This window comes from Athene noctua, chromosome 7 (genome assembly GCF_965140245.1).
Source record: "Athene noctua chromosome 7, bAthNoc1.hap1.1, whole genome shotgun sequence".
Lineage (NCBI taxonomy): Eukaryota > Metazoa > Chordata > Aves > Strigiformes > Strigidae > Athene > Athene noctua.
The window spans coordinates 42235733-42263197 of NC_134043.1; the positions used below are offsets into that span (position 1 = coordinate 42235733).

The 27465-nt window shown below is 41.0% G+C and overlaps 1 protein-coding gene across 4 annotated transcripts in view; it reads right to left on the minus strand.

Annotated features, from left to right (window-relative positions):
* PIKFYVE (phosphoinositide kinase, FYVE-type zinc finger containing) overlaps nt 1-27465 on the minus strand; it is a 68441-nt gene that overhangs the window by 31859 nt on the left and 9117 nt on the right. For 2 of the 4 annotated variants that reach the window (XM_074911044.1, XM_074911048.1), the window contains 12 exons: nt 24661-24779; nt 21738-21909; nt 20815-21022; nt 18301-18390; nt 14952-15090; nt 12135-12292; nt 11247-11358; nt 9340-9487; nt 8678-8845; nt 3157-3219; nt 984-1113; nt 436-616 (listed from right to left, as the gene is read on the minus strand). In XM_074911044.1, the coding sequence (XP_074767145.1) occupies nt 436-616; nt 984-1113; nt 3157-3219; nt 8678-8845; nt 9340-9487; nt 11247-11358; nt 12135-12292; nt 14952-15090; nt 18301-18390; nt 20815-21022; nt 21738-21909; nt 24661-24779 (1688 nt within the window). Of the gene's footprint in view, nt 1-435; nt 617-983; nt 1114-3156; nt 3220-8677; nt 8846-9339; nt 9488-11246; nt 11359-12134; nt 12293-14951; nt 15091-18300; nt 18391-20814; nt 21023-21737; nt 21910-24660; nt 24780-25578; nt 25687-27465 lie in introns of those variants that run through there. The other 2 variants (XM_074911047.1, XM_074911046.1) reach the window with 2 other exon arrangements.

Here is a 27465-nt window from a genome sequence, read left to right on the forward strand (position 1 = left end):
AGTTTTCCTCTTGAAGAAAGTCACTGTACTTGGCACAGGAGGAGTTCAGTTGTCCATAATGGATAGTTATAGGGCAACAGACTGCTAGAGTCCTGCAAGCTACTTTTCCAGCATTCAGTACATCTCCAATCCAAGCATAAAACAAGTGGAAACCAAAAAAGGAAGCAAGTCGTTACAGAGGTGTTGCCCTTTGCTACCTTCTGCAGCCTACAGCCTGAAAGAGGTCAGCTCCAGGGCATTAAAGCACCTTTCACAGAATGCAGAATTCCTTCTGTGCAACTTCATCTAGAACCCCACCTTATCCAAAGGCCATGTTGGCCAATTACACCACTGAACAGGCTAAGGGCAGTGGGAACAGGACTTGTCTCCTCAACCAAGGGGTGCTGCCAGCAGCTGCATCCTTCTGTTTCCCTGCATCCACTGTTTGAAGCTTACTTTTTTGATGTGGACAAACTGGCGGATATCCATGTCATCATCTCTGTTCTTGACATCAGGCCGTACAGTTTGAACTACCTGGCAGACCACAGGCACAATGATATCCCTCCAGGACAGCGACAGGGATTCATTGTACAGAAGCTGCTGAAGCAGTGCCATCATGTGGTTGTGATTAGCAGACCTATAAAAAAAGGCAAAATAAATAGATTTTTCATGAGAAAAATACAGAGCAGTGATCAGTTGAACTCACATTTCAGAAGGAAAAGAACATTTACAGCGCAGGAAGCCCTCTGAAGGAACAGCTGCCTAGAATATTCTACAGTCAACTCTGGTCCTGTACTTCAATATATTAAAAAAATCACAGGGGAAAAAAAAAAAAAAAAAAAAAAAAAAAATCAATCAAAATGCAAAAAGGCTGTTTTCTTAATGCAGATTAGTTCCTTGTATTGTCCACTGTAGATCAAGTCCCACTGAAATTTGGTGGAATAGAGGGGCTTCAGGAATTGTTACCGAAGATATGCAAATACTTTTCTCTACACGTTTCTTACAGCAGCCTTTCCATGGCTTGTTTCTCCCCATTCTCTTCTCTCAGCAGATCCAGACTGCTGTGGTGCCAGCCTAGGGGCGTGAAAAAGAGTTCTTTGGACTTCTCCTCCACCCTCCTGTTGAATAACGACTCTGCAAAAGACAAACAAACTTTGTTAATGTAAGGTCACAGTTGAATGCCTGTCTTTTTGAACGGCTACTCTGAAAAAATTCACTAAGACATAAGTCTAAGACTCCTGAAATACTGGGTTTGAGCTAGACATCATGGTAACATGATGCAGCAAACAGCACTGAGTATAACAGTGGTGAGTGTACAAAGGAAAAGCGAGCTGTTAAAATTCTTGTACTGCCAGTATAGAGCAGATTGTTTTCTCTTCTGGAATTGAATGGTTACCAAGTCTGTTAAGAGAAGGAAAAAAAAAACCCAACTTATATCCTACCTTTGCCTATAAATATGCAAATTCCAAATATCATGTATATTCATACTACAGAATCATAATGCCTTTTAGGCTTAGAACACACTATGGCACTAATCTGATCCACAAAAGGTTGCTGCTTTCAAGACATCTATACATAAGTGGCATTAAAAGATCTAGTTATTTTATTGAGGCTGCAGCACAAATATCAAAAATATCTTGGTAAAGGCCTTGTTTAGCACATCTCCCAAACATATTTTAAGGAAATGCTTTGCTACCAGTTCATATGTCAGACTTTTGAATTTTTATGTAACTTGCAGCCACAAACCCATATACCATCTCTTTGCTGCTCAGGTGCAGAGGGAGCTGGCAGCAGGCTGGTTCACCTAGCCTATGTCACAGTATTTAATATGACAGAATTCTCAAGGATCTTCTGTTAAGAAAGTGGCACAAGGTTTTCAAAAGATCTCAGCACCTCTTCTCACCTCCATCTGCCTAATCATCATATATACAGGTATCTTTCTGCTATGATAAACAGGATGCCAGTAAAGGTTGTATCCACTGAACACAATTTTTTAAATCCTAAATGTCAGCACGACCTATAGCCATTTCTGATTTTTGGGAACAGAAAGCATGTTTCAACAGTGTAAGACAGTCCTCACTTGGAGGAGGCTTGCCCCTTTCAACCACTCTGTTGTGTAGTAACTCCTTAGAACTGTACTCTGTTTTGCAGTACCATGATTAGAGGTTATTTCTGCAGTTTTCTGTGCTTTGAAAGAGTTACTAGGCTATTTTCCTAGTATGATATTATAGAGGGAAGTTATAAACATCCCTATTCTCCTAATGGCTGAGTATAAGTCATTTATGCTAGTACTGCACAGATTTTCATCAGGATTTACGTAAGTATTCAGAGTTCAAGCTTAAAACTTCTCAGAGTGCATAACACAACTGTAAAATACTTGTACAATAGTAATCTGAGCAGAACTATTGGAAAAAAAAAAAAAGGCTTTAAAAGCAGCTAACTTCTTCCTAATGCTCCATACCCAGAAACTGCTGTGTAGTAGATTAACAGAAGTTACATTGGTCTCTCTCCCTTTCCTTCCTCCTGCAAAAAGCTCAGTCCAAAACTAAGTAACAGTTTAATCAAAGACTATGTTTCTGGCCGCACAGACATTGGTGTTTCCCCCTTATTTCCTCTTATGAGCTCACCAAAAATCAATAGCATTAACTAGGAGAAAAAAGGCCCACAAGTGCACCTGGCCATGATACTGGAATGCACATGGGTTTTAAAACTCACAACTGTGTCTACTGACCTTTCATTTCAGAAGTAGTAGTGGTGGTAGTAATGACAGGAAACCCAGAAAGATTCAAGAGATTAATTTTTAATCTACTCTGTAGAAGCAGTGCAATTAACCATATCACATCTTTATTTGCTTGCATAGAAAGTTAAAATCAGTGTATGTTACATAAGTTTACGGTGGGAAAGTTGTGAACAGACTTGCCATTTACACTTATTTTTTAAAAAAAGGTAAAAGCTTTTCCTTGAGTGCTTTTGAATGAAGAAATATGAGAAGTGAAAGAAATTTCAGCTTGAAAGTGCATTCAAAAAACAAGAGTATAGTTTATATATCTGTTTTGCCACAAATAAGTTCAGATTTACTGTCAAGTATTTCTAAAGGGTCAATGCCCTTTTAAAGGAGTATTGAGGAGTTATCATCATATTAAAACCACAACAGCAACATTTGAAGTTTCTCCTTACCTTTAATAAAAGCATCACTTATAGAGAACATCTGCTGCCCTCCGTTTTCAGGATTCAAGTACTCTGAAAGAAGAGAGAAGAGGGAGATAGGCGGAGACAAAAAAATGACAGGTTACACTGGTGCGCCCATATAATTACAATGTACACGCCCACACCAGAAGAAGCAGTATTACTCATCTAAGTGTTTAGTCACCAATTTAGCAACAGCTTGATGAGTGGTCAAGACAAGAATATCCTCTCATTCTTGTTCTATCAAAAAGTTCTAAGATGACAAGAAAATAGTACTTATTACTGTGAAGAAACAAAACAAACAAAGTAGACATGAGCAAAGACTGAACTAGGAGTTAGGAGTTTGCTTTTCCAATTGACCTACATCACACTTTTCTAGATCTGAATACAAATGTCTTAAGCTGCAAGCAGGCACCACAGGGAGCGGCCTCCTCACTCTGGTCTAAAAATGCAGCTTCAGAAGCCATTTTGCTCTCCCACTCCAGTGAAGTATCTCAGACTGAAGGATAGACCAGACATAAAATTATCTTACACAGGGAAGGAACAAAAGACAGCCTGCCTTTCAAGAGCCAGAATTCTAAAGTCTAAAGCAGTTGAAAGTGTTTTGAGGAACCCATGATAACAGTGGTGGACTCCCAGCAACAAAGGAAAGAAGAGCTCTATATCACTTTACACATGGGAAACAGGGTGAAGCTCCACCTAACTACACTTGTTTAGTTTGCTAGATCTTGATCTTTCATGCAGGTTAGCTAGCTACAAAAAGCTTGTTTTCTCCAGAGGCCATTAGCTTGTTGCACCTTTAGTTGCTTCCCTGCTTCTATAAAAAGGGATTGTACAGTGGGAAAATGAGAGCAATAGCCCAACTGCTTATACAGCATGATGATCCAAAGTCTGAAGCTAAGCTTTTATCACTTTTCCTGAGAATGGTCCAGACCTACTACCACAAACAGAATGCAAAGCCAGGCAGTTTTCAGACACCAACAGAAAGCAACAGAAAGTTGACAGGACACAAACAATGACAAGTCTCTGAACAGCAGCACTCAAGAGACCCTTTACATGACACCAGTTTAAAAATCTGAGCTTGTCTGTAGTTGCCCAGTTTGCAAACAGATATCGAATAGATGATTAATGTACCAAAGAAAAGTTGTAAGCCTCCCTTCCAGCTTGATGGTTATTTGGAAATTCCTTTCATCTCTTGCTTAGGTAAAGAGTTCAGCATTACAAGCAACCTACTGCTTGATAAAAGCTGGCTCACCCTCACCATTCATTCACCCACAGCCCCACAGACTACCTTAAGAAAGTCATGTCATGCTATACGTACAAATGAGCATGTATACTAGCACTTCCATCTCCTTCCACCTTGCAACAGCCTCAGGTCAACAGCTCTTACTGTGAACACACTCAAATTAAGTCTGATGCATATCCCTGACTGGCATGGCCAAGGCAGGAGTTAACCCCAGCTGAAACCTAATCTAGTTATGCTCTGGACAAAGACAAAGGTGGCACCTGCAAGCCAGGAACACAGTCTTTTCAATACAGCCTCACCTCCTATAACTTTGCTTCCAATTGTGCCCTAGAGGAAGTTCCTGACAAGGTAAGATACCATACCTCTTCCTAGACTGGAGGGGTAACATACTCAGAGGTGTAAGTTTGAGATGGTGAGAGTAGCTAACACACACACTTCTTATCTCACATCATCCCCATATGCATCATGCTCCACAGAATGGGGATGGGGGGAGGAAGGGGGGGCAGGTAGGTGGAGCAGAGAAGAGGTTCCTAGCGCATATTTTGTAGCTTGTCTGCAAGCAGCTGGCTATCAAGAGACTCTTTTACAAGCTCACCTGAACACCTTCACCAAAATAACAACAACAAAAAAAGAGCCAAAAAACCTCACCCCAGAACAAACTGATTCCTAGGTCTGATACTCCAAGGGCATCATTGGAAGCAAACACCACAGTGCACACAGAAATTCACAGGTCTCCAATGGAAACCAGCAGATACAGTTCTTATACACCTTACAGATTGCTTTGGTTAAACATCAAAACAGACTGGCCAGCGACCACAGCTTTTCCTCTAGATACACAAACAAGGATGCATGCATCCACAGATATCCACTGAAAACTGAAGCATACTTTTTCAAAAGAAAGTGCACCAAAAGGGCTCCTGGCAATGGCACACTAAACCTTGGCAAGCAATAGTGATAAGGAACTGTCATGGTTACTTTCCCCCCTCCCAGCTAGATACAGGCATCAAAACATAACTACCCCAAAATACCTGTTACCAGGATCAAGGATATCTGGCTGCAAGGACATTTAGAAAATAAAGTTTCCCTAATAATAACTATCTCTTTAAAAACACTAACTAAAACCTACATTTCAAATAAGTCACTTAATCTCTTCCCCCCAATTTAAATGCAGAAAGTAATCCTCTTGCTTTGTTTCCCACTTTGATACCCACTATAAAGTACCATTGTCTTTAGGCGGATGATACTGTGAATGAGTCACTATACTCAACTTGTAAGATACTACAAGCCAGCTAACTTGGAGTCACTAGAATTTCATGGAAACACACGAGACATTAGTCAGTCTATAACATCACAAGAAGCCCTGCCATTACACTCAGACTATATTCAAACCATTCTCTTCTACAACACAGCTGCTACATCACAGGCCATTGCTTCAAAACAGCTGATCCCTTAATCATTTGAAGAAACCCACTAACCTCTTAGATCAAAGCTGACCTGCACTTCTGGCAGTGATGTTCTGTCCTGTCAGTCCTCCCTCAATGACTGTGATTTACACAGCTGGGGGGAAACTGAGTTACTGGCATCAAGAGCTGGGTGTCATCTTCAGTTTTACTTCATTATTTCAAAGAAAATCAACTCACTATCATCCAGTCTAAGGACGAGACAATTCCAATAAAATCAAGACAAATACATGTGTCCATAATGTTCATATGGAGGTTACTGACCCCTGACAGCAGCAAACACACCATGCTACTGACTGACTGCAGTACTCTGTTCTTAAAATAAGCACATCCCATTCTTACATAAAAGCTTTAACTATCTAGTCTTCACTGTCTAATCACTGATACTCTGTAACATCCTGGATGGCATCTTTTGTTGAATAAACAAAAGATAAATCAAGAACAAAAGGTGAAAATCTTCACACCCTGACTTTATTATTTCCAGAACAAAATTTTAGAAGCCATCCATTTCACTACTCTAGGCACTGCAGTACACACTGTAAGGGTTTGTCCCACTTAATTTTTGAAGGCCCCAAATAACAAACATGTATGGAATTTCAGTCTCCCTATTGCCAACAAGTGTTTCTTGCTATTCAAGATGTCATCATTCATTTTAACTTGTTGCTCACTGGTTAGGTCTTTCCTTCAGAGACTCTCATGCCAGGAATCAAGAAAAGAAAAAAAAAAAAAAAAAGATGTAGAGTAAGTCCTCTGTATTTGCAGAGGATAGAGGTTTTTTTTCAAAAAACTGCAGGATAATACTACCTCTCCATAGTGCATTTTAATGATTCACACCTCCACCCTATTCTATTCTAGGCATATAACTGATACCTTCCCCTCAAGGGAAATCCATTCTCTTAAAAGGATTTGTTCCCAGTTTTATACTACGAATTACACTCCTACAGAATAACCTGGTTGAAAGACCACACATTTCGGGAAGAGGTACAAACACCAGTCAGCAGAGATTCATTAAAGATAGCAGAGTGCTGCCAGCATATGCAATTCAAAGGCAGAAGTCTCTCTCAGTCCCGTCACCACTTGCCTTTTCTGCTGATCTTCTCTGAGCTCTCCATCGTAAGAATTTTTCTCACAAGAGCTTCAGTTCTGGCTATGAGAAGCCTTGATTTGGTCAACAGTTTCCGAGAGAAGTAGGCTCTCTTATGTTTCCCCTTCATCATGTACTACTTTTTGTATAAGGAGATAAAGACAGAGATATCTGAAACCAGGACTATCACTCCACAAGTCCTTTAACACCAGCCCAAGCCAAACTGAGTAGAGCCTGCTTTACTGTTAGCACACAGTGATAAAGATAAATGTGCTACACCTGTAAATTCATAGGATCCTGCAGTACACCTGGGCCTGTTTCAAGCTTGCTTAATCCAGCATCCCTCCTTCCTAAAAGGAATTCACTGATACATTCTCCCTCTCCACACCCTTCCTTTCCTGCAGAAGCATTAGGTTTTTATTTGATTAGGGCATGAGCTGGAAACAAGTTGAAATGAACCTACAACGAGCTGGTGTCAGTAGTGCTCACAAGCCATACCTTTTTGGAGGAAAAAATAACCAGTGAGATTTCCCTTCTTCTAGCCATATTTTTAGCAAATAACAAAAGGTGACTGCAATAGGCACTGATAAATGCCCCCTCTAATTTGTCTCACACCCTCTCACATGTTTAACATACTTTGAAAGTCAGCCGTGCCCAGTTCTCCTTCCTCACTCTCTTCAGTGACCATTTCAGTTTCAGAAAATGCAATCTGTATGCAAGCATAAAGTTAAGTCTTGCATTCTGATCCACAACCACAGGAGAGATCTATTACACTTTATAAAAGGATTAATCTGTTAGAAATCCAAATTATTTAACACTGGATCCTCTTTTGAAGTTTGAAATACTGAGGGGGCGGGTTGAAATAATTATGAATAAGAAACTCCTTAGAAGCAGCCAAAGACAGAAGTCTACAAAGCTGATGTAACCTTAATTGAGGAAGTAGAGCAGAGACGTCAGTTGCTACCTGGCATGTAAAGCAACTAGAATATACTAGACCTATCAGTGGCAAGCCCTCATTTCAGTCAGCCTTTGTCCAGTTTAGAGAATGCAGTTGTCAACAGGCAGGTGCATTATATTTTCCATAAGGATTCTGTTTATAGTCAGTCTTTCAATTTACTACTTATTCAGGAGAAAAACTTTCAAAAGAAATCTTCAACACTGAGTACTGGATTCCTTCCTACTTCATATAAATGGATGTTCTCTTTTGAGCAAATGTTACATATCTGGATTAAGTTAGGCCTTACTGCTTGTCATTAAGATTCTTCTGTCAAAATGTAAGCTTATTAAGGTACAATTAGAAATCAGCACAGAACTCTTCCAAATTAATTTGTTCATTTGTTTGGTTTTTTTTTTTTTTTCTTGCTTGCTTTTCCAGTTTAATCTCAAACTGTAGAGACACGTATCAAACCGGATGGACTATTTTTCCACCCAGTTAGCCAGAAACTGTATAAGTTGATCTGCCCTATTATGTTTGGGCAGGAGACTTTGCTTCAACTGCAAAGAGAAAGTCACAGGGGAAGTTACACACTCTGCAGAGAAGGTGTTTCAACAGGGCTACTGAGCCTCCTCAGAGGTGAGCACATCAAAACTGCAAGCAAGTGCCAGCTAAATATCATATTTCCCCCTCTGTAAGACAGCTACAAAAGTAGTGTCCAAATAGGTCAGTATTATTAGGGCCCAGCTCTCCATCATGTGCAACTCCAGCTGGTGACTACCTCATACCTTTTTGGTCGGCAGGGTGAGGGGGCACATGTGGGTACTTGGAGTGCTTCTTGATATGGAAGTTCACGTTGTCCAGCTCCACGTTCAGGCTGATGGAGGCGGCTGAATCACTGTCCATTGTGGACTGGAAGCTGCTGACTGAAGTGCGCTTGCTAGGGCTGGCAGAGTCTTTTAGTGTTGGGTAAGGGGGAAGATACAGGGAGGAGAAGGGTTCAAATGGGTATCATGAGGGTACCAGAGAGGAGAAAAATTGTCTTTAATACATAAAGACTAGTGTGCAATGCTACAGGAATACAATATTTTCATAGCTCTAATCTTATCTTCATGTGTGCATGCTGACGTACTGGGCATTCTTTAGCATGTTACTACACGGCCCAAATCAAGCAGAAGTCTGCCTGAGAAACAGAAGGCAGCAATTTACATGCTCCTCCTCCACTAGAAGCATGAAGCTTTACCAGTTCCACTAAATAGGAAATACTGTATCCATCATGAGAAACAGGAGATCTAGCTAGGTTATAGTTGGCTTAGATACTTACAGCCCCATGCACGCACACACACAAACACACACATAAAGCAAGACAGGGTTAAACTACTATGTCCCAAAGGACTGGAGGTTAACAGGGGTGAAGGCAGAGTGAGAACAAGACTCAGGTGAAACTCACTGGCTAAGTTATCTTCTCCTTCATCAGCAATCTGCTCTGTGTCACTGTCATCAAACTTGATGTCTTTGAACCAGGATGGCTCAGAGTGCCCCTCTACAGAATTCACAGAGTCGCTGTCTGGAGATGGGGTTTCTGAGAACTCTGTGCTCTAGAAGACAAGGAAGAAAAAAAGGTGTTAAAGTGCAGCTCTGCTGAAATATTAAACAGCCTTAGAAAGCAGCCTGCTACAAATGAAGACCAGATATTTTAAAAAACTAGAGGATACTCTCAGTGGGCTGAGCCAATTAGTCACAGAGCCACCCCCCTTGGCATGAAATAGGAACTCTTTGGGACAGGAAACAAGTATTTCTTTACACTTCCCACATGCTTAGTCTCTGCCTCCTCCCCCACCTCCACACAAGTTGTGACTAAGTGGCACTAAAGGACAGTTTATTCTACTGCGCATGCTCTGTCACCACATCCAGCTAAGCAGTTTTGCATGCTTCCTACCCCTGCTAAGGTGGGTGATGACCATATCCCTTGCCCAGAAACCAGTACATGCAGCTTTTGGTGGAGGCTAATTCTAGTTACTGAAGTAATTCTGTGACCGACCAAAGTAGCTCTAAATTTCACTCACAAATCAGGCTCTAGCTGGGGCTACTGTGCCAAAACAAAGCCTGGCTTTGTGCCAGATAATCTGGAGAGCATCTAAGCAATTTCCATCAGTCATCCAGATGCCTCCGGTCACCTCAAGAGGAAGTTCTCACTACCATTCCTTTGGCTTCAGTGAGTGCAGCAAGCAACACAGTCAACATCACTCTTTCTCCTGACTCTTGTCCAAGAGAAAAGAGATCAGACAGTGCTTTCTGCTGATGAGAACAAGAACTGGCTTTAAACCTTGAACAACATAAGCCCCTTACAAATAGTTACAAACAGGGATCCACAAGCACTTGCAAGGGCAACCTTTTACTAGCCAACTGAGACAGTGCAGTTAACTAGCTGAGATGCCAGAGGAAGCCCAGAGCAATCTCAGTGGAAGACCATGTGAGAGTGGCCAAGAGCTGAAGTGCACAAGGAAGACAAGATGCTAATTGCTGCAAGCTTTCTGACTGAGGTCTGTGGGACACCTGAGCCATTCTTTACCGGGAGAAGCTGCAGAACATGGAAGACTCGGCTGAATGCTTTCAGGTAACAGAGGCTACAGAGATACCTTGTTCAACTTAAAAAAACAATTCAACCATTCAGGCCAGTGACTAGTCTTACCCCTCAGCAAGTTTGACTGCAATGAAATACAGTAGGATGGCACTTCTGGTCACTGGAGCCCTGCCTCCCCTTTCAGCTAGCCAGTCCTATTTGGGAGGCATGACAAAGACCCCTCCCAATCTTGTATCACGTAGCTAAGAACTGAATTCTTTATTACTGCCATCACTGGAGTTCAGAAGAATGTTACTAATATAATATATAAGAAGATCCAATACTGTGTCTCTAAAATATCCATTCTCTGAAAGTTTTTGAAGAAGGAATTTGAAACAGAAGACCACCATTGTGTCAGTCACCAGTAATGGCACACAGATTCTAGATTCTGCATGTGACAGCACAGCTGCTACAAGCAGAGACTGTGCCATTCCAAGGCCTCTGTGGAAGTTGTCCACCATGAGAGACATTGGCCTAGACTAGAGACCCTTTCCTCCACTTTATGCAGCCCTACATGTAACAACTGATCCTCCACAGAAGACAGCCCCAAAGCTTTCTGAGCAAATGCAGCTTCCTCAGGCTTTAAACCACTACAGAAAAAGGCCTGGACCCCAATTCTCTGTACAGGAGAGCTGATTTAGAAAACACACAAACAGCTGCTGAGAACAGTATTAGAAAAGATTCTAGTCAGCAGCCAAACCCAGCAAGAATCACAGCTTTCCTACTCCCTTTACCTGTAATGGTCTGTAGAGAGCATACTCATCTCTGAAGAGCTGATCATGATGACTGACACATTCCAGCCAGCGTCCATCAACCAACGCTTGTCCTATTGCAATGGCTTGGACCCTGGAGGGATAAGGATATGTAATTCTAAACACAAATGGTTTATGGCACAAAAGGAGGAAAGGTCATCTGCTACGCACTATTTGACTCATCAGTATCCCGTTGCTGTGTTTAACCAGACACTATTTAAAACATTATGGCGAGGCAGCAAAATGTACTGGTTCAAGTATGGAGCTAGATGAAGAGACTGCCCGTACTCTAAACTCCGCTGAGGTGTCAAACAGACAATAAAGACACATTGTTTGTGCTCCTCCAATATTGTTAGCTTGAGTTATACACACTGAACATCTCTGCTGAATAAGGACTGTTGCTCTACACTTAAGAGCCATCTCCGTTTTATCCCCCTCTCGCATAGTTAAATACACCGGATTCTTTATACTCACTTACAAGGTTAAGAGCCTGCCAGCCCCACCAAAAATTTAGCTATCAACAACTATTAGTGATCTCTGATCCCAGGGACAGACTTGCCCTTTGGACTATTAGTGAATATTTTAGACAGTATTTGTAATACACTCACTATTCTCCAACTGTCTGAGTGTTATTTGTCCCAAAGCTGCTTCCCACACTGGCTCCCAAACCAGATGCCCTGTTGTTTTGGGACACACAGAGTCAGAATCCTACCTTCGCTGGTAGGCAGTAGAAAAAAATCTGAATTTTCTTTCTTATGTCCCTGCAAAGGGGTTTATCTCTGCAGTCTAAGGTAGCCTGTATCAGCTAAAACTCACAATCTCCTGTCACAGAGATAGGAGATACCTGCTGTCCTAAAGCATTAGAGTTACCTTGTGGTTATGTGCCCGTTTCTGATGAGCCAGTTGACCAGCTCTTTTCCCACAATGCAGTTGGGATGTGTCCGCAGCCAGTAGCGATGGTCTTGAAATTCCATCCCACTGTTGTGATGGCAGATTTTCTTCCACAAATCTTTCAGCTGGACTGAGTCCTGGACAGGGAGATGTGCAAGTTACTTACTAGTCTGACCTTAGCACTGGTTTCAAGAGCATCAACCTGGGCCCTCAGACTGGCTTCTAGATCAAGAGCCGTCCACAAACAAGCATAAAGTCTAAACCATTCTGCACAACCTACGCAAAGGCACAAACAAAAACAGCAAACAGACATGAGATCGGCTCTTTATATCCTTCTTTTATAGAATGTTGAAAACAAGGAAGAAACAAAGTGGGTATCCTCAGAGTTAAGAGGGTTTTGTTTTTAATGTGGCAAGACTTTGTACTGCCTACAAGATACTTATGTCCTCACTACTGCCCTCTGTACCCTGTTCTCAAACTCAGGTCGTGTATGCAAATATAGAGGACAATGAAAACTCATCCTTTGGAAGATGTTTTTCTACATAATCTGTGCTTGACTTAGGCTTTGTGAAGCATACTAGTCCATTATCAAGCCCAGACATGCAACAAGGACTTGACAGCAATGTACACTGCTACGTTCAAGTTCTAGGATACCATTTCTTATTGAGGATTCCTTTTTTGTTGTCCAGCATAAAGTGTGTTTTAGACACTGCTAGCTTTGGCCACTAAGCAAGAAACATGTGTACCTCTCCCAACTCAATTAACTATTTTTATATCTGTGGATCTCTTCCCCTCACCATTTGGAATACTTCAGCCTGTACCTTGAACTTATTCTCAGGTCTGTTAAGCATGTGCACCAACTCTTGTGTAGGCTATGCTCCATCCAAACTGAGCTGGCTGACTGCACCTGGCCCCTTTTGCGTTTCCATATGCACCCTGGCTTGGCACAGCACAAGCCATTGTTGCAGAGTCAAAACTGTGACCCTGAATTATTTTGAGACAGCAACAGAACACCCCAAGGGGTGAAGAAGAGACACCGCAGCTCACTTTCTCAAATGCCTCACTCATTATATTTTTGTGTAACAGAATTTTTAAAAAAATCTTTAATTAAAATTTTAACTGGTTTCAGATTTCCACTTAACTGCCAGACCCACATTATTGCAGTTTCCCAAGGGTGCCCTGAGATCCAAGAGTTTTGTTCCACTTCTGTTACTGGACTGGCTTTCTGCTTTTTTTATTTCCAGTGGTGGCTGTCCTGGGTATTATCATAAAACAAATGTCAGCAGCTCACCTTCTGTACAGGTATAGAGTCAAATGGATCAGTAACAGGACACACATAGGATCACAAGATTTGATGCTACTGGCAGTTCCACATTTCAGCTGCCTTGTAGTTTACCCTTAACTTGCATCTTGAAATCAGTAAACTGGACAAACTGGCAGAACACAGTAAATCCTTTCAACTCAAGGATTCTGACCTCTAGTTCACAGAAATATGTGCTTACCCCAGTGTATGCACATCCTCCCCTACCTTTTATTTCATGAACAAAGTTCATTAGTCTTCTGAATGGAGTATGTTAAGCTTTAAACGTTAAGCTGACTCCTGACACAGTGTTAGCTCTACATGCTAAGGGTATTAAACAAACAGTGGGAATTCACAGAAAATCCTCTGTTAACTGACACTGCATCTTCTGCTCTTACATGAACAGAAGTGATGCTGCCAATACTCTTCTCCCCCAAGGAAGGAAAGAGACAATATGAAGCTGAAGCACACTGGGACTTGATCATTTTGGTCCAAGTTGCGTTCATAAGAGTTTAAATTTCTCTTTTCCTGCATTAACATACAGGCAGAGGGCTGGATGGTGTAAAGATGTGCCTTAAAAATGTTTCTCCCTCACATGGTTATTCATTTACAGACCATCCTGGAAAATAATTGTGCAACTGAACAGGAACTAGAGTGTTTTTGCACCCTCAGGAATACTTGTATGCATTTTGCTTACAGCAGGCAAATACCTGACAACACAGAAATTAGCCTTCCTGATTTGAAATTGGCAACAGGGATAAATCTTGAATCTTTTAATGTGTGAAAAACACTCCCTTCCCTTCTCTGTATATTTTTTGCCCCATTTGTTGGAAGTACTTCCCACAGAGGAAAGAAACACTGTTTTCCACTAAACACTGTACCGTAACTGACACCTACAACACTGCCTCTGTGGGGGTGGGATAATAGGATTACACAGAACACTGTTGCACATTGATTTTTCTTCGGACAAGTACGTCACTATAACCTTTTACAAAATGTTTTATTTATTCTGCAAACAAGGGGAGGGGCCAAGTTATGTTTTGGCCCAGTAAGCTGTAACAGCTTGAACTCATTCATCACGGTGTAACCATTTTGAAGCAGCCATTTAAAGTTTCCAATTATGCGGCCTATGAAAGGGAAAATCTGAACTTGGAGAAATACAGAATCAGGTCATTGTGTTAAAGCTGCAACCGTAACAAATTTACTCACAAGGAGCCACCATACACCAACTCCACACTGTGTAACATGCTTCCCAAGACTAAAACTGTAAACACCTTTCTACAAACACCACATGAAACTATGACTTGTTTCAGGAAGATAGAAGTGTCTAAAGCAGCACCAATATTTTCCATCCCGGCACCACCTGGAGAAGGGGTCCAAGTAAGAGTGCTCAGACAACAGCCTTTGAAGACAGCAAGATACTCCTGCTGCATGATACAATAAAGGCAAACTTCATTGCCTTCACAGAACGAGACAAACAGAAGTCTGAAAGGTACCAGAAGGATTTTGCGCTCATCCTCGCTGGTCTCTGCCTTCATATGTGTGCGACTGGCCTGGGGGCTGACGGATGTCTCATAGGTAGGCACCATCGGTGAACCTGACCGATCCAGTGACAGGTTAGTGATGCTGGCTGATCTGTAGTGGAAGAGGAAAGAACTGAAGCATAAGTGTTCTGCATGCTTTGCCAGAGTAGGCACTAATCTTGTAGCATGCTTAAAAAGGAACATAAGTCTGTGACATTGTTCACTCTCCTCTGTACAGGCTTCCTGCTTAAAGCTTCCTCTTCTTGGTTAAAGCAGAAGAAAGGATCCCTAGGAACCAAGTGTATTGCTTTGCAACATCTAAGTTAAACAAACTTTTGTAAAGCTCTTTGTAGGAAGCAGTTAGAACTAAGTTCATGCACAGCAATTCATGTATGTCTCCATTTGAACAGACTGGGGAAGGGATGGGATGCTGGGTAATTAGAAGCTCCAGAGGTTTAGAGACAAGCCAGATGCCAGCGAGGGCCAACAACACCAGGATCCCTATAACAGGGCACTGAGATTCCCCCTCTCCTTGACCCATTTAAGATTTTTTTTATCCTCAGCTCTCTGAAATATATGGATGACAGCTTGCAGAGTCTGGGAGTTCACGGACCTGTTTCCTAGGGTGGCTAAACTGTCTGCTGAAGCTGGGGGTCACTCCAACTGGCAATTTTCCTCGTATTACAGTATGGAGCATCCACCTGATCTCAGCCCAGCTGTTAGGAAATCTTGGTTATGCACTCCAGTACAAACACACCATTTCACAATATTCATTGCAAAGCTACAAATGCAAATACAAGTTCCAGATACCCTCTGCTCCAATATCTCACAACTAGACTAAGCCTCTGAATAACCAGAGTGCAACTTCTTATCCCACGGCAGCAAAAAACGTGCAGAGTAAACTATGTGTGCCAAGAGCTCTCTAAGTAGTGAGAATGGAAAAGGCTTCTGCATACAGCAACAAGGAAGCTCAAAAAGCCAATGCTAAACTGACTCAAGAGGCTTGCAGCAGTCCCTGTGACTAGAACAGTTGCCAGCCTCTAATCTTTGGAATGAAACTTAGATAACTTCACAGAGCTTGCTAACTGGCTAACAGACACTCTATAATTATTCTCAAGAATTCTCAGTGAATGATGTGTCTAAGCCCAGGCATGAAATAGCAATGCCACCCTATTTCAGCTTTTGTACTGCAAGAAAGTAGACACTGAATGCACAGTAGTGCCAAAATGACTGCTTTTTCCTCCTCTGTCACTTGAGAAGGAATACTGGGTTCATAAAGGGCGTTAGGTCATTTTTAGTCATTTATGCAGAATCAAAGGACATTATGTTGGCACTACATCCATGTACATCTAGGAGTGATAAGCAAAAAACTTCTATCATAGTCAGGCATTCGAAGCAGGCTAAAACTCTGCCAGTCTTCTACTGTTCAGATGCTCTCAAGCTAAATTTAGAACCGGCAAAGTGATACAGTTTAACAGAAAGCATTCTCATGTGGAAGATGAGACATGGAATCCATCATTAAGCACTCCTCCCAGTTGTTTCACAACAGCTACTTCAACTGCGCAACCTACCTGCAAGCAGCAGGGCTTTTTAATTTGTGTAAAAGGGCATTAAGCCAGATATAGAACAGTCAGATTTCATATCTGTTTCTTTATCATCACCAATTACATTGGTAACTTTACTGTATTTATCTTTTCTAAAAACAGAGGGGGAGATTTTGCAGTGGAAATCCCTATTCTTTAAAGTGACCTGCAAAGAAGTTCAAATTCCTCCACTTGCAACATTTAACTGTTGTGCTGGGGTTTTTTTCCACATAAATAATCAGTCTGAGGAAAAAAAAACCAAACACATATCCCCCGCCTACAGGGAAAACAAATAATACTAAGTAACTGCTGCTACCTGCATCTTTTTTTTCCATCTCGTCTAGAGAGCTTGCCTCAAAGAAACATCTACAGCTGCTTTGAGAACATCTAAAGGCTAGCACTGCTTAGCCCAAAGCCAATGGCTTTGTTTCCACAGGTTCAGACTTTTGACAGAAATAGGCTATACCTCATCATTACCTCTCAAACCTGAGACCAGACAGCTAAGTACTATGGAGAGGCCATGAATAGCCAAAGAGTTAAAATTTAACTTGTTTGGGCCTGCCAGGTCCAGCTCAGAACCCTCCTACTACTGCATGTGTGAGCAAACAGCAGCGACCTTTTAAAACATCCCCGAGTTCAAACAGGAAGCAGGAGAGCATCCTCAAGGTTTCACACACTTCTTGACGTCAGTGCAGTTATTTAGCATTGAACTTTTAACTCTGGACTCCTTGCCCTGTTTGCCCACAACTGATTTTTGGTACTAGTTTATTCACCAGTATTTGACTCCCACTACATGAGATCTTTGGTTCTCAGCGGTACAGTCAGCGTGCATCTCCTCCTAGCCGTCCCCATCACACAGAAGATAAAGACTCCAAGCTCTCCATTCCCTGAAGGGTATGGCCAGCATAGAGATGGCCAGCAGCCTTCTCAGCTGAGTTCCCTCGTCTTTGCTGGTCCTGCCAGATCCCTCCAAATTGCTAAACATTCTGCATTCCTGTAACACCAATGCAAGGAAGTCTCTGAATGTCCCCCGACTCAAACACTGAAATGTGGATTATCTTCACTCTGTTCCTCATATCCTTCCCTCACCTTTACTTCCCCAATGTAACCATAATGGAAATATCATAGTAGAACCACTGGGAATTGGAAATGACTTACGCTTTTAATACCAGCCTATTTAGGTGGGATTAAGCTCAAGCATTCACAATCTACACTAAAACTCTCATGAACATTTCCAAATTCATTCCAGCACTCTTGCATAAAGACCTGTGATGGGATTTTAGCCTAAGGAAGCCTGGTAATTTAAGATTATACTTAATGGAAGAACAGAGGGAGCAAATGAGGAGGGGGGGCGGGGGCACAAACCAAAGAAAAACTACACCTCTTCTCCCCCATGACCTCAGTCTTTGCCTCCCATTACCAAGTCTCTGTCAATACCTTTTCTTCAGCTTCCTCAGAACTCTAGTTTTCTTAGCCACTTCTTTCCCCTTCTCTGTCCTCTTCACTACCACCTCTGTTTGACTGACTCAGCAGCAAACTACAGGTTCCTCAAAAGTAGTACATCTATTAATATAATTACGTACATAAGTGGTCTTTCCTTATCATTACATATGGGCAAAGGGGTGTCATTTTAGACATGAAACAGCATGCTCAGTAAAAACAAGCCCCAAAATACAGGCTCTACAGCGAAGAGTGTGCTAGGAGTGCATCCAGAAAATACTCATATCTGAGTAGTTTACCTGTTCCTAGCTGGTGATTTTCCTGCATCCTCCTGGACAGACCCAAGGCGTGCAGACAATGTGGTAGTTGAAGAGTCGGGGTGAATCAAACTGCAAGGAAAAGGAGCATGTTACAGATGTTTGAGAGATTTGCCACATGCAGCTGTGTTAGGACAGCTGGAATTAAAATACAGTTAATTATAATGTTATCTCTCATTCACACCCATGGTTGTTAAGTCAATGAGGGAATAGGGAAATCTTTCCCCATCTGTAGGCAAATGACATCTGGAGGACAGTGCTCAATTCTTCTCCCTTCAGACTCCAGTCTTGGACAATACAGCTTATTTCCACTTCTCATATTATCCTGTCTTCCCACCCTCTTCCCCTATATCCCTTTCTCACACATCCTTTCTTACAGGTTCCATGCTTTGGAGGGGGAGATCAGGGAAATGCCTCTACAACACACGGTCTCTGCAATCCAAGCAAGGCTATCTATAGCTATTGCTAGACAGCTTTTAGCCAGATAGCCTGACAACCTTCTGTAATTCCTTAACCTGATCACTATTCACCTTTGACCTCCTTTTCCTTCCATCCCAGAAGGAATGAGAGCAGATGTTCTTACACCATCAGTATAAATTCCTACTGGCAAAACTGTATAGGATATTAGCCACTACACTTCAACTGATACAGGCAGATACTGGCTGTGCTTTGGGATGAAGACATGTTACTAGCACAATAAATGCTCTTCATGAGAAAACGTACGCAATACAACTTTGCCTGAGTAACTGCACTTGCCCAGAGTATACTACTCATCCACTTTTAAAGGACACAGCCCTTCAAGTTAGTTAAAGCCTCTACATTGCAACTGCTCAAAGAGCAGATCAGTGTCAGACAGGTACATACAGCATCACTCCCCTAAATGCTTTTCTCACTGCTTTGCAGCATATGAGAACAGGCAATGCAAGAGCCTTATCTCAGAGATACATTATTTTCTATGTTGTGAAAACTCCCAAGTTTTCTCCTGAAGCAAACTACGTCTCACACAGAAGTCACATATTAGAAAAAAAACTCTGCTTGAAACTGAATTGCCACTTTCCACTCCGGTGCTGTTTAAGTTCAATATCTTGAGTTTAAACCTCTGAAGGTCAATCAGGAACTTAACCAAATGCAGTTTTAAAAAAAAAAAAAAATTAAAAAAGCACTGTAGTCTACTGCAAAGTTTTACATTTCAAGAGCAACTGAAGAAACTAAAGCAACAATAAACCACCTAATCTCAATCTCTCTCCCTCTCACACACAAAACCAGTCCATGTTTATTCAATGTCTCCCAACAAGATTAAGCGTTCTAGTATAAAAAGTGTTACCAGTCTTTCAAGAAGAGGCAATATTTTTCTTCAGTGCTACAAGCTACCCAAAATAAAGATATAAATAGTTTCTTTATATATTCATGTCTACAAGCTGTTAAATTGCCGTAACAAAGATACTAATAACACATCAGAAGACAGAACTAATGATACATTCTACTATTTTGTACACCTGAGGAGAAACATTCCAAGTACACATACTTATTCCTAATTCAAAATTTGGTAGTATTTATCCTAAGCATTGCAACATTACTGCTTTAGATGACCATGACATTAAACCAGAAGTACTTTCCTTTATTTAGGCCTAAAGCTGATTATTTAATTGCTTCCATATAAGAGCACCAGCCTATGAAAAGCAACATGCAAAACAAGAGTCAGGGCATTTTCTGAAGACAGTTTTTTTGAGGTTTTTCTTTTAATACTATCCGAACCACTAGAAGGTATCTGCTGAGAGAGGCACACATCACAAACACTAACCCTCCATTAAAGAAAGGCTCTGACTCAAGACCTCCTCAGTAGTTTCACACCTGCCTGTTCTTCTGTTTTTAGGGAAATGAGCACAAACACCACATCTGATTATTTCTTCCTCCTCCTACATTAAATTAAAGGTCCTCAGAAATCAACTTGCATACCACTTGAGAAGTACAGTATTCTTTTATTCATCTTCCAAAATAAAGATCCTGTTATTCAAGAGCAATAAGAAGAAATATAATTTGAAAGGAAATCAGGGAACTTTTATAGCTGCCCTTTCAATCCCAATTCAGTTGAAACAGGTGGTTACTTCCACCATTTCTCTCTTATTTACACAGACAGCATCTCATATTCTCTTGCCCAAATCAAAACCTGACAGGTAAAGCATACATTGGTGCTTAGAAGGGATGTTTTTTGGTTTTGTCTTTTTAAACTCTGAAGCTAAAACCTGCTCTGTCACTGGTATGGACTCACTGATTCAACAGGTTAAAGGAAGAAATGCAAACAAGTTAGAACTCCACCAGAAAAGTTTCCACATTTCAACTTGAAGAATACTAGAAGCGAGCATGGAATTAGAATCTTTTTACAGGAGATGTATTTCTAAGTTCCCTAGATGGAAATCACCAGTTTTTGTTTAGGCAGGTGTCAGCCTGGAAACACAGTTAAGAATCCAGAGCTCAGCATCAAGCCATTCACTTTACCTTTGCCAGGTTAGATCCTCCTCCAGAAAGATGTTGCGGCTAGCTTTACGGCTCCCAACTGGTGTGCGTGGCTCGCCAGGATCCAGCACTGATATAGAACATGCAGAATCTGACAGAGCGTTTAGGTCTTCTCCAATGGAGTTGCTGTCTGTGGAGTGTGCATAGCTTAAGGCTATTTTGCGGCAGTAAGTGCAGGCTCGGAGATCCCCTATGGAAACGGGAACCAGAGAGTGTAAGTAAACGGGAACAAATAGTAGTCTGTTCCTACAGGATTAGAGGTGTGTAGTGATGAGAAAAGAAGGATTTCCTGTTTCAAAACCTCTCTCCATGTTTCTAGTTCTCATATTTCCTTAAAGAGAAAAACCCCCGATAAATATACACTCAGGGAATTTCTTCAAGTCAGATGATGCAAAACACATGATCAGTAAGAGAGAGACAGTTTGTGGGAATGGAGAGAGAGCGCACACATGCGCACACTGAAATCATGGTACAACAATAGCCAATCACATATGACATACCAGCTGATGTCTGGAAATCATTACCTCCATTGGGTCTAGAGTATGGTAACTGGTATTTGAAAGAGTCACCCTCAATTAGAAAATGTAGCTCATTACATTTTTAAAACTACCATTGCTAAGAGCAGCTTTTACCTGAGCACAACACTTATAGTGAACATCCTTGTTTAATAGTGGCCGTATTTGTCATCATGGACATAGTTGGTAAAAATAAGCAGACATGGCATAATCCACCACTGTGCATGAAGAAATTCATAGAATTAGGTCTTGTGATTCTTTTTGCTTATTTCTAAGCCCACTTGAAACCTGCGCAGCATTCTCTAGCAGATGCCAGAATCTAAAAACGCAGTAGTCCAACCAGAACTGAGCACACAGAGAATGTTTTGCTTCTCAACAGATAAACCCTACCTGTGTAGCCCATGAATTTTCCAGGGATTTCCTGATTGCAGCATCGACTACAGAAGATCTGCCCACAAAGTCGACAGTGGTGCCTCCGTCGGAAGGTGGTGAATTTCTCACTGCAGTCATAGCATTCTTTGCACTGGCTGTCAGGCATCCAGTACTGCTTCAAGTCACTGTCCTACAAGCGAAGGCAGCATATTTATGGGGGTTTTGGTAAATAAAAAAGCATATTTAGATTCATGATTGCTTTGTAGATTGGGCATATGAAAAAAACAATTTCATATGTTCGTGTGTGTGTGTGTGTGTGTGCACTCTTGTGGACAAGCACACACATGCACAGAAAGGATTTTTCACGTGGTTTTACAGGGAGCCAGAAGACTGAGAGAGTTTTTAACTGAGAGAATAAATCTAGTAAGCCTTTGCCTTCTTGATCAAGACGGAAGCAAAGCAGATAAAAACTATCATGATCTGTAGATAAATTGCAAGAAACAAATACATAAGAGTACTGATTACTCTTCACTCTCATTTGTCTAGCACATGACAGCCCCTCAACTAGTACAGTTTAAAAACATAAAAAACAAACCCCAAACATTAGTTGAAGCTATTATCCAGGGGTAAATCAAATTACTAAGAACTATCAACGCAGGAAGATAATTTCAACAGCTAATACTGGGATGTACTTTGAAAGTATTGTAGATACTTGTAAAAAGTTTTGTTATATGATCAAAATCTTCAAAATTTCAGTAAGCAGTTGAAAAGCCTGTGTTTCAGACTGATGTTGTTTCAAAACTCCTGGTTAACTGCTGTATGCAGACAAATGTGGAATACATATGCAGGAGATAACAACATATACTGATTTATGGCATGGGTGCAGCCACAGGAATTTTTGTCTCGTTTTTAAGACTTGAAAACAAAGAGTTAAAGCTTCCATTTGGTGTTCTAGCCATAAACAGAGCAAGACAGATCTCTCAATTATGATTCTGAGCACATTAGCTACAACCACCATGGATGGAGACAACTGCTAACGGTCACATGACAGCTCTGTGAAACACTGCTAGAGTTCAGTTCTAGCAGTAAGCCTTTTCAGAGGGACTGAGTACTCTGGGTTTTTCTTATGAAGAGAAAGTGCTGCAAGAATTTTCTCAAAACAACCTGAGAAAGAAGACAGTAACCACAGAGAAGGAAGGTGATCCAAAGAAGACAGTAACCACAGAGAAGGAAGGTGATCCATACTCTGATTTTCACACAACAACAAAAAAAAAAACCACATACCCTGAATTGGGGTTTATTTTTGGATGTTCACGAAGTGAAGTTTGACATAGCTGCTAGACCAATTTTGAGATTAAAACAGCTATGATCAACAAGACAACAATTTCATGCTGTCTTCACCCAAGAAAACTTGTACAGAAAGAGGTTGAAGACTGCTCAAAGTAGTCTAATGAGTTTATAAACTTTTAAGATGACCACTAAGCTTCAAGCAGGGAAAGATGCAGTGCTTTGCCAAGAAACTGCTGCAAAGCTGCAGGGCATGCCGATTAACAGTTTTTGCTGCATGATAGGCCAAATCTCTGGTTCTGCCACATACAGAGTGGCTGCTCCAAACAGTGCCTCTGCCCACCATCTCTCCCACGTTGCCTCAGCACCACTTGCACAGGACTGGATGTTCAGAAACCCAGCCATTGCTGGTGACACTTTCTGCTTTGCTCTAATCAGAGCCAATACTCATGACAAGAACAGCCTACAAGGAAGAGTTCAAATCAGAAGACTGGCCCCTGTTAGCAGCAGAGGTTGATTAGAGCAGCACCTTCCAGGATCTGACACATGCTTTCTACAACAGCAAAGTGGTCTCCTGTGGAGACAGACAAGTCCATAGCAGGAAGAAATTGTTGCCTGGAGTGACTCAAGCAAGACATGGCTGCAGTGAAGGGCAGTGAGGCATTACCATTTGTACAGAACTCAGCATGCTGACAACTAACATACTGCCTGCAGAGAAAGATCTAGACATATTCATTTATGCTATATCCTGTATGTTTGAGCTCCTCACCAACAGCTTCAAAGATGTCTGAAAATCTCCAGGACCTTCAGAAGCTGCCACAAACTGAAATATTAGTAGGGGCCACACTCAATGCCCTGCTTACTAAAATGAAAGTCTTTTGTTTCACCCACAAAAGTATCACCCTTTCTACCAAAGCAAAGTTACTCTTAAAAGCAGAATAGCACTAGAAGCTAAGTGAGTTTACTCAAAGTCTACCTGTAAAGCTATCAAGCCAAAAGCCTCTTTCCTCTTCATTCAGATTAATTAAATGTACTTTTGCCTGTTTGTGTCTTGCTCCCAGACACAGCTATTTATATTGCCCCTTATAAATAGTTTTGGCTTCTTTCTCAACTATATTCTCCTCTTAAAGGCATAGTCCAACACAGCAGGGGGAGGTGAAATTAGCAAGTCAGTAGCAACCACCAGACCCTTATCCAGCTGAATCAAAACTGACTAACAGGACAAGACTTTCAAGCAAATATTGTTCACCAATCATTACCACAGTAAGTAGCAGATTTAATTCATCCTCAGAATTCTCATTACTATTTGTGACAGTCAACGTGTTTTACCTTCCAATGGTTAGTCCTCACGGGAGAAAACCATCAGGTTCCCACAGAAGTGGGAGGAAGTCTAAAATGAGAGCATCTGGTTCAAGTTCAAAAAGGTGAGCAACTGCAAGGTTTCACTCCCACAATACAACAGATGTCTGACATGTCAGAAGTCAGTGTGAACGTAAATTGTTTCCCCTGCATTCATACAATGATTTTTGAGTTTATTCACTAATCCTCCAAACATCTGAGAAACCCCCATGACTTATCTAAAAATGAAGCTCAGAGAAGCCCAGTGAACAGTCCAGTTTCTAGATAGTTTGGCCTACAAATCTGTCAGAAGTACCTGGCTCTTCCCTTCCATGATTTCTTTGAGGCGCTTTAAAACAGTGCTGAGGCTTCTTAACTGAACTGCTGTTCGAGGATCATGACCTCCAAGAGGTGCTTCTACCTTCCTTCGATTGTCTGGAAGGGAAGGGGAGAATAGTATTTATTTCTTCCACGATACATCAACATTCACATCACAACACAAAACTCCATTAGAGGGAGAAATGTTCACTTACGTATGCACTTTACAAAGTTACAGCATGTATCACCTCTTGCCCTTGCACTCTTCTCCCCCAAAAGAGCTTCCAATGCCAGATAGCTTGCTTGAACTGTCATTTTAAATAACACCCTCTGCGTTTACAAGAATCGATTTAAGTTCTCCGGTAATGAAAACATCTTTTTAAGATCTGATTTTCAACCTACTATATGAACCTTGTAAGAGTCTTTTAGAAAGCACTGGTCTCACTTTAGAACACCCTCTAGGATATTAATACTTACAAAATAATTGCAACAGTATCCACATTCATTCTAGGACTGGTATAAGACAATGCCTTAACCTGATCTATAAATGACTACAGTAAGTCTCAGGACTCAATCAGTTGGTTTCTATTAAAAACAGTAACTCAGAATAAAATGCATCCAGAAGTTTATATTTTTGAGATTTTTGTTTTATTTTCTAAGAAAAAAGCCAAGTTGTTGAGAACTTGTACAGTCATTTTTGACTAACTAGAACGAGACTCCTAAACAAAAAGGTAACAGTTCATTTCTTTCCTATAAAACGCTAATTACTCTGAAGCATTGCCGTAGGAGCTACAAACAGGATCCTTCTCTCCAGAAAGATCTGCAAACACACTGCTGCATTTACATGAACATTTAAACCTTTTCAGAGTCACTTTTCTCCATCAACAACTTTTCTGAATAGTTTAAAGTTTCTTACCAGCTTCACCGCTCTCCATCTGACTAGCATTTTATTTTGATTCCCCCTAGTACACGAAGAACAGACATGGCTGCTTTCTGTTTACAGCTTTAGATATCTGATGTCAGCGGGAAAGCTGACAGCACTAGCAAAAGCATGTTAACTGTTGCCGTGCAGTACCAACTAGGCTATTCCTTTGTGTGCAGTACAAAACCCTTAGAGTAATGCGATTCAAAATGTGGGACTCCATGCCTCCTCTTCAGGTTCTTGGCAAGGTTTTTTTAGTTAATCAGCCCACATATAGCTGCTTACGGACCTCTGTACAACAACGAATCCACAACAGGAGATGATTTTAGAGATATTCTACAGGGTTTAAAACCAGCTCTGTGGCTAACCACTTAGAATTTTAATTTTTTTTTTAAATCAAACAAGTACACTTTTGGATAGTACCAAGTTGGGTATTTTAAGGTGGTTAAAGGGACTTTAATATTTCAAGAAAACATTGAGAATACCATAGAAACCTTTGGCTCCTCCTTACATCTATCATAAGATCTATGCTGCATTTACTTTCTGGACTTTCATACTGCAGCTTTTTCAAGAGTATCTCCCTACCAGGAATGTTGCTTCTAATTCAAAAAATTACTACCAGGCCTCCTGCCTAACCAGGTACAAATCTTGCAAGGCAAGTGATTCCCAAAGTATAAACATACACAGCACTGAGGAAATGCCACAGGTAATTCCACACCGGTTCTCTTCCTAGTTAAATGCCCTTTTCCTTGTTACATAAAACAATGTCAATAGGATGTCATCTACATTAGAAAAAGCACACCATCAGCAGTAGGAGCACATGGCTAACCTGTTTATACTAGAGAAGCTGACTGACTCTCAGATCAGAATTCAGTTGGCTCTTTTCCTATCCAGTCATGTGACTTCTCCCTTTCTGAGGGAAAACACATTGTATAGCAAGAATGTAAGAAGTTGTTCCTGCAGTACAGGACACACTATGTCTAACACACTATCCTTATAAAAGAAGTCACATGTATCAATCTTAGGTTCACTCTTACTGCTGATCCAAATTCCCTTACTTTAAATAACACACCCATTTTCTCAGTCAGTGCATGCACAATTTACAGATGTATATGTTTTCAGCATTGTAATTGTATTTCCTTATTTCACCATTAAATCTGCAAAACTCACGTTTCCTTCCACAAACATGGAAACTACAAGAGTATTTTTCTTGCTTTGCCCACACCATCATTCCAACTGCCATCAGCCACACTTCTGAGAAGATTTCATATCTTCTTTTAATTTGATCCCAAGAGGGTTGACCACACTTACACATCTAAGTAGTGGTAAATTTTTTTTAGTGCTTAAGCAGCAAACTTGGTATATGCTACTTTAAAAAAAAAAAACAAAAACACTCACAGAGGAAAAAAACCTACACACCCCCAAACCTTCCCCTGCCCCTAGCCACAATTAAAAAAATTACACACAAGAAAATTGTCTTTTAAAATAAAATTAAACTTTAAGTGTTAATTTATCATAACAATGAGATCAGCTCCACAAACTTTTGCCTGTCATTGTCCAACCAGCACAAAACAACTTTCTGCAAGTGAAGCCAGCTTCCTCACGGCTTTGATATACAAAGTCCTTATACTTTCTCAGCCCACAACTCTACATATCTTCTTCAACCACCTATTCTTCCTCCCTAGCCAAACACTCTACAAGACAGTCATTTTTTACTTGATATAATTTTGCGTTTAACAAACAAAAGCCAGCTGCATCTCAGCCCTCCAATGTAACACACCAACAGGAGTGCGGAATGCATCTGTTCAGGACTACCAGTTTATGCAGCAATTGTGTTTTTCCTGTCCATTCCCTTCCTATCTATCTATATGTTCAAGGAAC